A 14,109-nucleotide genomic window follows, 5' to 3' on the forward strand; every position below is an offset into this window, starting at 1 on the left:
TGTAGCTATGCAGTTACACATCGATGTAGTTTCATATCTTAGGTTACAGTGCATGGCACATGAGATAGATATATGTAATTCATACATTGTCTCATAAAGAACAGACTGAGATACACTAGTATCCCCCTGTGGTGGTTGCATTAGTTAACTCTATTCAGTTATACTCAGGTTAGTTGATTTTCAACAAATATTGCCATAAAGCATGTTATGGGACATTTCTTAAGTATTTGCATTACTACAAATAATTATGAGTAGACTGATCCTTTCACATCAGAAGTATTAGAGACTTTAAATGAGTGGTCGTGTTTGGGCCAGTGTTGACTACAATATCCATGAATATTGACGGAATACCTCCCTGCAAGCAACAACTCTTGCAAGACGTGCCGCACTAAGCACTGTGATATTTTGTGTGTTCAAGAAATACACACATACACACAGCAGAGACGTCCTTCAGTTCCTGGAATAAAACTGGTTGCTGAAACACAACATGCACAGTATGGAAGCACCATCAGTAAGACCTGACCTTTAAGTCTGTAGTGTTCATCAGTCAGATGATAACAATATTGAAATTATTATTGTTGAGTAACAGTAGAGTTACATCAGCGTATAAACCCCCAGCAACAGATTTTTTTCTTCACCCCACCTGAACATTTTATTACAGGGAAAGCTTCTATTGTGGTATGTGATTTCAACATTCACAGCCATGTTTGGGGGGTACACTCAAGAGGACCAAAATGGTGAGGCTGTCCTCCTATGGGCTGAAACTTTCCATCTCTCACTCCTTCACGACAGCAAACTACCTCATTCTTTCTTCAGTGGACGCTGGCTGTAATCCATATCTGATTTTTGTTAGTGAAAGTGTTTTTCATACCTGCACTAAATCCATCTGTAAGCCCATACCGAATACACATCGACCTATTATGTGTCAAGTTCTCCCACAAGTAAGTCCTCAAGAAATCACTTTCACATGAAGGTACAACTTCAAAACGGCTGATTGGCAGAAATTATCAAAGTTATTACATGAGAAAATTGTAGCTATAGCTCTTGTGATAGATCAATATAAAATTTTTGTTAACATCCTTAATGCCTCCTCCTGAGCATCAGTTCTAAGGGGATGCAGAATGAACTATATCAAGGGTATAACACCTGAAACGACCACTCTTCTTTAAGAGTACTACAGAAAGTTTGAAGAAGATCCTTTTAGTGCAGCCACATCAATTCATGCACAGAATGTCCTCTCTTCAATATCTGAGGCAAACAGAGAAGAATGGATAAAATGGCAGACTGTGACATGAGTAAAAGTAATCAAAAGGCCTGGAGGCTATTACATCGCCTGAGTAATGATAACACTCAGGTCAACAGATATTTTAATATTAAACCAGACCAAATTGCTCAACAATTCCCTATTAATGGCAGATAAACTAAATCCAGAAATATAGAGAGGAAACAATTATTCAGGCAAACAGACCAAGAGAATAGTATCTTATCTCCTTATCTATCTGTTGAAGAATTGAATTCAGCCCTGAATAAATGTAAATAGGGAAAAGCAGCAGGACTGGATGACACTAGAGCTGAACAAATCAAGAATTTTGGTTCCGCTAAAATGCTTTGGTTACTGCAATTTATGGGCAACTGTATTCGAGAGCGCAAGATCCCTAAATTATGACGAAAATCAAGAGTAATTGCCACAAGGGAAGTATAGGAAAGACCCCAAAAATTATAAACCAATCTCTTTACTCTGTCACCTCTACAAAATACCGGAGAGGCTCAGTCTTCAGAGAACGATTAGAAAGGCGGAGCCTCTTCTAATACCACAGCAAGCAGCTTTCAGAGAAGGGGAGAGCTGCACATCTCAGATATTAAACTAAACACAACATATCGAAGATGGATATGAGAAATGGCCCATTACAGGTGCTGTATTTATCCATCTATCCACAGCTTGTGATGCGGTCATCCATCGGCTCCTTCTGAATAAAGTTTATGACATAACTAAAGACTTCACATGCATGTGCAATATTAGAAACCTTCCCCAGAATTCCAGATTTTTTGTGGAATTTTAGGGTACGAAAAGTAGGTGGAGAACTCAGAAAAATGGGCTGCCACAAGGCAATGTGCTTGCACTGCTATTATTCAACATCTATACCAACGATCAACCTATCCCTGAAGGAGCTCGAAGCTTTATTTATGCTGATGACTGCACTATCACTACTCAGGCTGACTGTTTTGAGACTGTAGAAGATACGCCATCAAAATCTTTATAAGAATTCACTGTTTACTATTATGGGAATTACTTGATATCTAATCCTGCCAGGACTCATATCTGCACTTTCCACCTCAAGAATAAACAGGCAAATAGATCCTTAAATATATCCTGGGGAGGTATCATACTCGAATATAATCCTACTCCGAAATATCTTGTAGTAACACTGGATCGCGCGCTAACATATAAAAAGCATTGCCTAAACACCAAACAGAAAGTGGCAGCCAGAAATAAAAAAGTACAACAATTGACACATATGTCATGTGTGCTAATCCATGCACTGTGAGCTCAAGCACACCTGCTCTATGTTGTTCCACTGCTGAATATACATGTTCAGTATGGTACAAGTCCAGTCATGCCAGGAACGTAGATGAGGCTCTAAATGAGTCTTACCAGATTATCATGGGTTGCTTAAGACCTATTCCTGTGGACAAACTCCATTGCCTCGCTGGCAAAGATCCTCCTGAAATGACACATCAGGAAGCTGCAAGATATGAGAAAAGTAAGACCACAACGAAGAACGCCCATCCCCTATATGAGGCTGAAATCAAGAAGGAGCTTCTTGACAACTACTGAGGCTCTCATCGAGAATCCATATGTGGCAAGGATCTCGCGATGGTGGGAGAAATGTCGATATTTGGGAGAATATATCGCTCCAAAGGAAGAGCATCCTCCAGGATATTCGGAGAAGTGGTCAATATGGAGGTCTCTCAATAGATTACGGTCAAACACAACGAGATGCAAGACCAATCTGCTGCGTTCATCACAAACCACCTGCTCCATGCAAGACCTTATGACAGATACACCAAATGCACTTGAAGTGTCCAATTTTTTGTCCTCTTTTGTGTAAAATTATGTCAACACTTGTATATATTTTTGACATTTCGGTACTTTTGAAATGACAAATAAGTAAATAAATAAGTAATGTAATAAAAGTAACAGTAAGAAAAACTGTATCATTTGTTTTTAATGTCCAGAGAAAAGATTATTCATATGTTAGGGGAGGAAACATGACAAGACGGCTTTTGGTACAGTGATATTAGCAACAAAATAAACCCAGCACTGCATCCTTTTTATGGTTAACTAGATGGAATGCCACAATCATAGCATTAATTCTCATCATTTTGCAGGTATGAAGATGCACAACCTACTTAATAGAAACACAGTTTGATAATCCTTCTGAAAGGAACTGGGAAAGTAAGCATATGGTGGAAAATATTAGTACTCAGTGTATGAAAATTTAGCTAACACTAAAAGGATGATTGATAGTAGCAGCTAAGTGTTGTGCTTAAACAAAAAGAGAAACGAATGAAATCCTAGCATGAAACTGTATCAGCATCATTTTTGGGAATATAGGAGCTGCTGCAGTGCAGAACACCAGGTGGATTGTGGGCAAGATAGAGTTGATGGTTGCGTGATTGTTTGAGGGCCAATTAAGAGTCATGAATATAGTCAGAGAAGTCTGCAGTTATTGCAGTGCTAGTTTATATTGAGCCCTCCAGGAAATATGAAGTTGCCAGTCTCGATAGCAACAGGGATGGGTTGCCTGCTCTGTGACAGAGATAAAACACAAGTGAGGCTGTTGTACATGGCACAAACCATGTCTGCTTTAGCACAAGTAAATAAAAAAAGACTCACAGGCATATCGGACTAAATCAACTCCACTGCACTAGCATATGCACCGAGCTATGATTGAGCACACAAGGTAGAACAGTAACGAAAAAAGAAAAGACAAAAATTATTAATATTTAGGGATCCTTGTTTGGACTAGCACACAGAGTTGTACATTCTTGACCTTTAACCCCTTTTGAATAGGCCAGGGTGTAGGTGAAGGGATATTGTTAGGGACATAAAATTACAGGCAGCAGAATTTGTTCAGATCTGAGGTTGGTTTATATTACAGTAACGGAATAAAATAAAACTCTATCTATAAGAAAAGGTTTGCTGGCCATTAGGTGTCCCAGGGTAGTTGTTGTCATATTCCATATCTGGCAGAACTGTTGAAGTGACATGCTCAGAAAAAGAAAACATTTGAAACACTTGGACAATCGTAATGGAAGGAGTCTTCAGAAATACTGTAGTAATAATAACAACACAAATACAAAGGCTGTGTTGATAATGAGGATAAATGTGGTAAGCAATAATTATTTTAACTGTGCAAATCAAAATTAATTAGAAGTACAAAGTGCCAATACGTTTACCATGAGTAGACTGATACTGTGCAAAAATTACAATATGTTTAAAAATGGAAGAACTTTGAAAATTTAATAGCCAGTTGTTAGTCCACAAGAGAAGGAAATGAAAGAATAAAATACAGTAAAAGGGACAAATTCAGAAACAAATGTGTACAGTGTTTTAGAAACTAGTATTCCATATTTTGAGAGGCAGTAGTATATATATCATAACAAGAAAAACTGCATAGGAGACATGGGCTCTAAAGTACTTACTGTACCTTAAGGGGAGATATAATGGAAAATGTAAACATTTATTTAAAAAATCATTACAGCCATATTTATTAATGTACAAATCTAAAACCTTGCATGTGTAAAAAAAAAGGAGCTGTGTTTTAACGGAAAATATTATAAAATATGCAGGAATATTATTTTTCCAGAAATTTGAATGGTTATAATAACGTGAGAAACCTAAAACATAGAAAATGAGGTTCAAAAATTTTCTGCTCATACTTCTACATGTTACAAGCTTACCTCAGTTTTAAAATCGTCCATAATCATACATCCTCCAGATTTCTCTTCTCTCTTTACATTTCCCTGGCCCATATTTGCAGGTCAGACATTGATCCATTAGCTTTCTTGACCCAGCTCTCGTCGATGATGTAAAAAGCTTTTGTTTTAAACACACCAGGATCTATACCAGCTCTATTCATCACTTCAGTTCTGCCATTATTTCCGTTTATGTAACATCAAACTGCATCATAGACACCTACTTAGAGTACTTCAAGCCCACAGAATGTCTCTGAAGTTTATGGTTACATCAGGAGATGAGTTTGGAAGGCAGTAGAGGATCCAATTACCATTTCATGTCCACCACTGATACAGAGTCTTGCCCAATCAGTCTCTCATCCAGCTCCAGTTTCTGTCTCAGTGGATTTCAGTTTTTGTGTACTGTGACAAATACATTACTTACATTTCCCATTAGCCTATCCTTTCGATGTACACTTAAATTTTCCCCCAAAACCTCATTGCTATCAATTTCAGGTTTCAAATGGCTTTCAGTATTATGGAGGCTTAATTGCTTTTCACGAGTGCTTTGAATTCTGGCACTTTGTTGCGAATGCTTCAGCAGTTAACCACTAGGATTTTAATGCTCTCACCTGTGGGAGGCATTTGTTTCGATCTTACACTGATACTACTTCTGGATTTACTGCAACTCTTGTTCCCAGGATTGCATAGTAGCTCGCCTAGTCTAAAAAAACTTTTGTTTGCTCCCACATACAATCAGCTACCTGGGCAGCAGCCTCTGATGTGTAGTGCACACGTGACCCATCTAGAGGCACCCTACAGTTCTCAACAAAATGGCGCAAGTCCAGGAAGTAGCGGTCTAGCTTGTCACAACTTTCGATGTCTCTGGTTCAGTGCTTCCACTCAGTGCAGACCCAATGATCCACAATCAGTTCTGGAGACTATGCTGCAAATTGTGAGGTCTGCTGAAACTGTACTCAAGGCTGGTCTTCTCAGCCTTCTCTATCAGTTGCTGGAATGATCCCTGTATGACCTCAGAGCCCAGATAACAGGCTTCATTTATTCCAACATGTGCAAGTATCTGCAGTTGCTTGCACCTCATTACCACAATGGCTGTTGGAATAGCCTCTTCAACATGTTGAATGAGGCCTGCGGATATACACACAGGGTGCACCTCATGCCCTTTCCTGTCCCTTGCTGCCATTTCCCTAAGGGTACCATTATTCCCTGTACAACTGAACCGCCAACAGTTAATACACCTCTGCCTTTATGAGTTTACCTCCTACTGACACTGGACAAAACAGGTTTCCCAAAAACAGGTGAAGTGAGTCCCACTGGCTTAGTTTCAGTTTCAATTTCAGTGAATGACAGCACCTAGAAATTGATATTTAGGGTATCAGTACAGCACCCTAAGCCTCCATGGTCCCTGTTGACACTGTGGAGGACGCCTGTATCTACCACTGAAACGCCAGTTACAGTCTAGTGCACGAGTAATGAGAGATTCTGTACTCTCTTCAGAGGAGACAGGGTCCACAGCAGAGGACAGTACTTCACTCACCATTGATACTGGTACCACAGGTACATGACTCTTGGGAACTCTTCACCACACTGATTCGCAGCAGCTGACAGTCCTTTGACAGTTGTGAAGGCGATTTCCAGCTGCCTACAAAAGTCAACCAGCTCATCCCATTTTTGAGAATTGCATTCACTCCAGGGCTCAATTTTGGCTGGCGCAATGTATTGCAGGAAAGTGAACAAATAACTTTAAATTAATCCTGCTGGTTGTCTTTTACGTTCATTGAGCTAAAAAGCTACTAATTCACGTAAGAACTGAAGCAAATATAGAAAGGAATATTTCTATTAAGACGAGACTAAACTTTTTAAGGTTAGTTATAGCTACTTGGAAATTTGAAAATGGAGTTAATTTATGAAAAATGTAGGTAATGTGTACGTTCTTTAATGGAAAATTATGTGTCTGCTACAGTACCTAAATCACAACAAGTTAGATTATGCACAGCACAAGCAGCTTCTGAAAATTCTCAAAAATGCACATTTATTTGCGTCGATATACGGTGAAATTTGGGGTGATCTACTCTTTGGCAGTAACTGTGAATAACAGACATTGATTTTCTACGAAATAAGTTATCCAAAATCACTCGTACTGGTAACTTGCGAAAATATAGTTTTGTAAGCGACTGAAATTTGTCACAAGTAAAATATTTCTCAAGTAATTATACAGTGCAATTAGAGAAAGATTGTTTTCAAAAGGATAGGCCTACTCTTCTCAAAATTCTTATAAGAGCAAAATTGAGTTTAAGCCTAGAATTAACAATAACAGTAGGTTTTCATTGTGACACTCGCGAATGTTCGAATTTCACAATAGACCAAAATACAAACGGATATTAACACAATCAATAATAGATTATGCTTAACTGACGTGATCAGTAAAATATGTGAATCTAGAATTTCAACTCGGCACTTCAGTCTCACACAAAGGAACTCTTGCGTTATTGAATCCGATTTTTGATACACTCATTCAAATTTAACATTTTATCACAATAAATTTCAATTTAACTTTCTATTTTTCTGATTCTTTGATTGATTTCCTTCCTATACACTCACAATTAATCACTGTTTTCTGCTAACTTGAACTGCAGTTTTCTATTGATTTCTAGTAAGCAAAGTGGCGCATTTCTCAGCACACTGGACACATATTTGCGAGAAAGTCGGTGCAGATCTGCATGAATTCACCAAGATTTAAGTTTTCTTTGATTTCCCTAAAGCGCTGCAGGCATATGCTTGGATGGTTTCTTTGAAAGGGCATGGCTAATTTCCCTCCTCATCCTTGAAAAATTTTGGTGTGTGCTATATTACTAACGACCTCAACGTCGATGGGCATGAAACCTTAGTCTTCCTTCCTTCCATCCTTCATTGCTTTCTTTAAGTTTTGCATCTAAATTTTGAACTATTTGAATGTTCTTTTCTTAAAATTTTGAATGTAATTGTTCGCCAGCATCTTGCATTAATCTTGCTTCCATCTTTTCCAACCTAACTATTAACGTTCTCATAATTCCTTCTAAATCTTGAGTTTTTATCTCTATTTTGCACATCTGTCGCCATCCCACTATTACTGCGAGTATCTTTCCACCACAGATTTCGTCATTAGCGTTTCCGTTTATTTCTTATAGATAAAATAACGACAAATAAAGTATTTGATAACACTGATCTATTTAAGAAGTATTGTTGGCTGCATTTATCTCCACGTGCTACAGTTCAATTCAGCTATTGCTTTCGTCAGTGTGATCCATTCTCAATTTGTCTATAAATTTGTATGATCCAAGTCCCTCATTATTCTGCATTTGTCATCTTCCGTTCTTTACACATTTTGGACACTGTTTCACTGCTGAAAAACATTTCAGTCTATGGTTTTATGTTCTGGTTTAAAGCAGTTTAATAGTATCAGTAAGAGAACATAAAGTAATTGTATTACTAATCTTCCATGAGAGAATGTAATGTAATAGTGGTACTCATCTTCTTCCTGGCAAGAGAGTCTATAGCCTCCCATAGAGCATATCAGTTTTCCTAAAGGCAGGTCCAGGTTGTAGATCGAGACTGAAACGTCAATTATGTGATGCACTTTTATATTTATTTCAACTTTTTTATTTTATGAGTTTCTACAATTACAGAGAAGATATCACACATCTTGTAATTTACTCACAGAACAGATACACCATGATTAACTAATTCAGGTAACTAACTAATTACCAGCTTGTCATTATTTCACTATCACAGACCCAAAAACGTTTCTGTAGCAGAGATGTACAGATGTAACAAAAATGTGTGGCACAAAGTGCAGGACACATCCCTCACACATAGAAGAAGAAATTATGTTATATGAACATGGGTCTGGAAACTTTGTTTCCATATTATAACTCTTTTTCTCTAACTCCATAATCACGGAAAATACATGAGAACATATCATTAGAATCATGGGGAATATGAGCTCCTGGTGATATCTGGTTACATTTCGCATCACCAGTGTTTTGTTTTACATGTCTCTGTTGCCATGCTACCTACGTCATTGCTTATTTACAGGTAACAATTGTTCCAGAGATCAGTACAAACGTTGCAAACATACTGTCTTCGCATTAGAGTTAATCACAGACTTGGTTAATGCAGTGGCAGTGTACCCAAATGCCGCATTTGATGTATGGAATGCTGCTTGCGCTCAACATTTGTACTGTGAGGGATTTTCAGGATGAAGATGCCCCAACGGAAAACGTTTGAAACAATAGGTCGTCACCTTAGGGAACATTGAACATTTAAGCTTGATACTCGCTATGGGGGAGGGGGGGGGGCAGGCCTAGAAGGATGAGGACACTGCCACAGGTGGTGGATGTCAATTCTTCATGCAGTTGACAACGACGAGTCAGTACAAGATGTATAGCTGCACCACTGAACATTGGCCACATGACTGTCTGGCGAGTGTTACATGAGGACCAGCTTAATCCACACCATTTACAGTGTGTGCAGGCACTATCATCATCTGATATTCCTGCAACGGGTAGCCTTCTTAAAATGGTTTATTCAACAAAGAATCAACCCTAATTTTAGTCAACAGTGCTGTTCACAGATGAGGCGTCGTTTCAACTAGATCAGATTTTAAATTTTTACAATTGACATGTATGGGCAAATGTCACTCCTCATGCAACCGTAGAAGCAAGTCATCAACAAAGATTTTTTGTCAATGTTGGGCCAGCATTGTTGGTGACTGTTTGGGAGGTCATTATTTTCTTCCACTCAGGCTTAATAGACAAATTTATCATAATTTTTTAGGGAATGTTCTATCTGATCTGTTACCAGATGTGCCTTTAGCTGTGTGACAAAACGTATAGTGCATACACGATGGAGCACTTCCTCATTTTAGTGTTAATGTCCGCTGGCTTCTACTTCTACATAACAGACTTGGTGAGAGATGGTTAGGTAGTAAGCAACATGGTTTCCATGCTCTCCAGACCTAAACCAAGTGGACTTTTATTTGTGGGGGCTTTTGAATGAAAGCGCTTAGCTATTGTGAATGGAACTCCAGTACAATATGTTCCAAGACTCCATGCATGTACTGTGGAAGGCTGTGAAACCAGACGCTATACTCCAGGGATACAGCAGCGCATTTAAGATACTCTAAAATGGGGGGTTGATGCATGTTTTAATGCCCATGGAGGACATATTTAACATGCCCTGCGAGAAAGACTAGCGTGCAGTATGCTAGTGTGTCCTATTCACATGTGGTTCTCCTGATTAATTAGTTGGAGAAAATGAGTTGTAACATGGAAACAAAGCGTTTCCTGACCTATGTTCCTATATCATGATTTCTTTATCTATATGTGAGGAATGTGTCCTACAATTTCTGCCATACGTTATTGTTGCACCAAGTACCATATTAAGTATTTACAATGCAAATGGTTACTGTGTTCTTTAATATTGACAGCAAAAATAGGACTGCTGTGTTAATTTGCCGCATTTCAATTATTTCTAACTCACACAAATGATTTGACTTATTTTTATGCAAACAGGATGACTATCTCAGATGTACATATTATTGAATTTATAACATACCAAATGTTCTTATTATATTTAAACAGGATAAATAAAAAGTAACAACTGAAAATTACGCTAATAAACAAAGCTTCCCAGCAAAAACCAAGAATCACTCAAATATGAATAAAAGTGTTGTTGGTCTTAAAAATAGGGAAATTGGCATCATTACATTTAATTTATGTCACAGACTATCAACCATGGATCGTTACACTGTGAAGAAACAGTTACACTGAAGGAAACAGAATCTAACACAAGAGAAGCAGCACAGCGTACCAAACCCAAATATCCTGCATTATTGTTGTTTGAGCACTAATAACCTCCACACAAATTTCACGAGACACAGAACCAGTTATAGCCATGACAGAAAACTCTCATATCTGGAGAGGATTATTCTACAGAGCGAGAGTGCTGCTTTTGATGAAGCAAACAACCTTCACTGTAATTATTCCAAAACATTGTACTTATACTGGTGTGCAAAACTTATGGACGAAACTCACTTTTGCATTATGCATCACAGTCGAGCAATGTAGCTTGAGGAAAGATGAACCACACAGAGGGAAAACTGCTACAGTTTGTTACAGAAAGTAACTGAAAGCAATACAAATGAGACGAACAGAAATGACACCTTTATTCATGGACAATAATTACACTGCAGTGACCACGATTAATGGTAGTCCCTGAACAACACGAAAGGTAAGACATCATTCTTAATATGGTGTTTGATCACCTCAGATGTTAGTAAGGAGCTGCTGGTATCACACACAGTACAGCTTTCTTACTATTGATAAATCAAGGAAACTAAATGATGGTAGGTATAGACGGAATTTTTAGGAGCTTCTATATATACAGCTTTGAAAATAGCGATGAGTATGTTAGTATACATCATGTCATGGACAAGTTCACACGTATGTCAGGCACTCAGTGCAAGAGAATAGGTACGCATAGACAGAGAATGGGTCTGAACATGATGGAGAATTTCAGTCCCTCTGACGTTAAGTTAAAGAGCTGGAGACATATGTCCAGACCCTTTTGAGACTGATCGATGAATTAGATGCTAGGGTTAAGGAACTAGAGATGCACACCTGCATCATTTTGAGAAAGGAAGTAGATGACTAAGCTGTAAAGGTTGATGGAATTGAAAAGAAAACTACATGACTTAACTGTAAAGGCTGAGTGAAATATATATAAGGTGCAGCATGTGAAGCAGCCTGCTTATTATACAGCAAAATGTCAAATAAATATGAGGTCATCACTGAATAATTTAAGTTGCTAAGGTTAGGATATTTAAAGCGAAAGCTGACACCATGAGAAATGTTTAAATTAGTTACGGAATCTCTCGATACACTCTCAGTGAACTTACACAGCAGCGACGATGATGGTATTGCAGCTTTCATTAACCATCACAGAAATGCTAGGATAGACCAAACATTCCATGTCAGTGGAGAAAAACGATACATGTTTGGGGGTGCAGCCTATAACTTTAAATGAAAAAAAGACAATACAGATATGGGATAGGGAATTTCAAAGAACGCCAGTATAACTGAACCTCATGTTCCTAAAACCATCAGAAACAGTAAAATTTTCACCTGAAGATCTGGAGGTGTAATGTCAAATACTACGTTTGACTGGTGTATACAGGAAAGCAGGAAACCAATGCAGTGCGAAATACAGAGACACTATAAAACCTTTATCATTAGATGGTCGGTATAGCAGTGGTGATGATGTGGACGTTCGGCATGAAAGAGTCAACAATCATTCCCCTCAGTATATATACTTTCATGGTCCCAATGAGATAATAGAGCGATCACCACTGCTCATGGTGTCAGTTGCTGTGGACAATACCACTCATTCAAATGAGGTTGTCTCACTAATTTCAGAGCTTAGAGAGATAGGTAATTGAATGAGCATGGAGATGGTAGTTTGAGAATTGCAAAAACCAGCATGCAAAACATATCATCATAGGCATGTAATGATTAAAGGTTTGGATGACTTATGGCAGGCTGATCTTGTAGATATGTGGAAATATTCACATGAGAGTAACAGATTCAAATATATTTTAATGGTTATTGATAAGTATCCAAAATTTTCCTGTTCAAACAAAAATGGGGAGAATGTTACGGAGGTATATGAGAGTTTGTTGCAGATGGGGATGAATCGATATCTTGGTAACCTCCAAACCGATGATATTGGAGAGTTTTGCAACAGGTATTTCATGACCATTATGCAGCGGTATGGATAACATCACCACCCAACATTCACCTATCTGAAGACGAGTATCATGGAAAGCTGAATAGAACAATAAAAGTTCAAATGTGGATGCGTTTTAATCTTCGCAGCTGGCAAAAATGGACAGATATCCTTCCAGAAATAATTTCACAGTATAATCGAAGGAAACATTGCACAATAAAGATAAGATCAATCAAAGAAACTTCCTGGTAGATTGAAAAGTATGTGCCAAACCAAGACTCGAGCCCAGAACGCTTGCCTTTTGCTGGAAAATGCTCTGCTGGAAAGTGCTGAGCTACCCAAGCACGACTCGCTACCAGTTCTCACACTTTTACTTCTGCCAGTACCTCATCTGCTACCTTCCAAGCATCACAGAAGGCAAAGGTCCCAAGTTCGAGTCTCGGTCTGACACACAGTTCTAATGTGCCAGGAAGCTTCATGTGAGCACACACTCCACAACAGAGTGAAAGTTTCATTCTGAGACTAATCCATTTTCTTGATAATGAACTCATAGATACGGTGTACTATAGTATTAAAATGCTAGATCAACGTAACCAGAAAATTAGTACAGGTGATTTGGTATGTATCTGAAAACACAAGACAAAATTTGAGAAGTCTTACATCCCAGACTGGTCAGGTGAGGTATCACAGTTTACAAAGTGTAGAAAACAAATCGCAGAACCCACATCTGAAAGGATAGCAGTGGCACTGAAATATCAGGATGCTTTTATGATGAGGAAATGGAGAAGAGATCAGAACCACAAGTGTTCCTCGTAGAGTGTGTTATAAGATGTCGAGGGAAGAGAGCACCAGTTAAATGGTTTTCCTGCAGCACAAAACAGATGGATTGATGCTGACGGTTTGCTATATAGTGGTGTCTAACGGGGTCTTTTGGACGGACGAGTAAAATGTTATTGCGTCCATTTGCTTTCAGGATGGGATGCGTGGGCGGTAGTTCCGGGTAGTGCAGAATGTGGAACACGGAAAACTTAGTTTTACCATTTATTAATAAAGACGGTGCGACAATGCATTACGCGCGTCTGGTATCCCGTCATCACTGTGTCGAGAGCGATACAGGTTCGCAACTGGACGATCTCAGACTCCTCTTCGTAATCGGTGGCTGTGCACACGCCATGGCGCGCGACTCAGATTGCATTTCCCGTCAGCATTCCGCGTGATAAGCACAGCGCGGCGGCACTCCCGCTGTCCGCTACGGCCGCACAATTCTGCCGTTACCATCACCCTCCCTCGTGAAAACGAGCTACCGAAGGTTGCTCGAGACGACCTCCTGGGCGTCGTGCGTTTGTCTCGCCAATGGCGGCGTTG

The 14,109-nt window shown here is 38.9% G+C and overlaps 1 protein-coding gene across 1 annotated transcript in view; it reads left to right on the forward strand.

Moving 5' to 3' along the window:
- Positions 1-3,797: 3,797 nt before the first annotated feature.
- Positions 3,798-14,109, forward strand: part of LOC124719770 (nematocyst expressed protein 3-like) — a 137,433-nt gene continuing 127,121 nt past the window's right edge. The window contains exon 1 of the mRNA XM_047244968.1: positions 3,798-3,878. Within this exon, the coding sequence (XP_047100924.1) occupies positions 3,798-3,878 (81 nt within the window). The remainder of the gene's footprint in view (positions 3,879-14,109) is intronic.

The sequence above is a fragment of the Schistocerca piceifrons genome, chromosome 11 (assembly GCF_021461385.2).
Source record: "Schistocerca piceifrons isolate TAMUIC-IGC-003096 chromosome 11, iqSchPice1.1, whole genome shotgun sequence".
Classification (NCBI taxonomy): Eukaryota; Metazoa; Arthropoda; class Insecta; order Orthoptera; family Acrididae; genus Schistocerca; species Schistocerca piceifrons.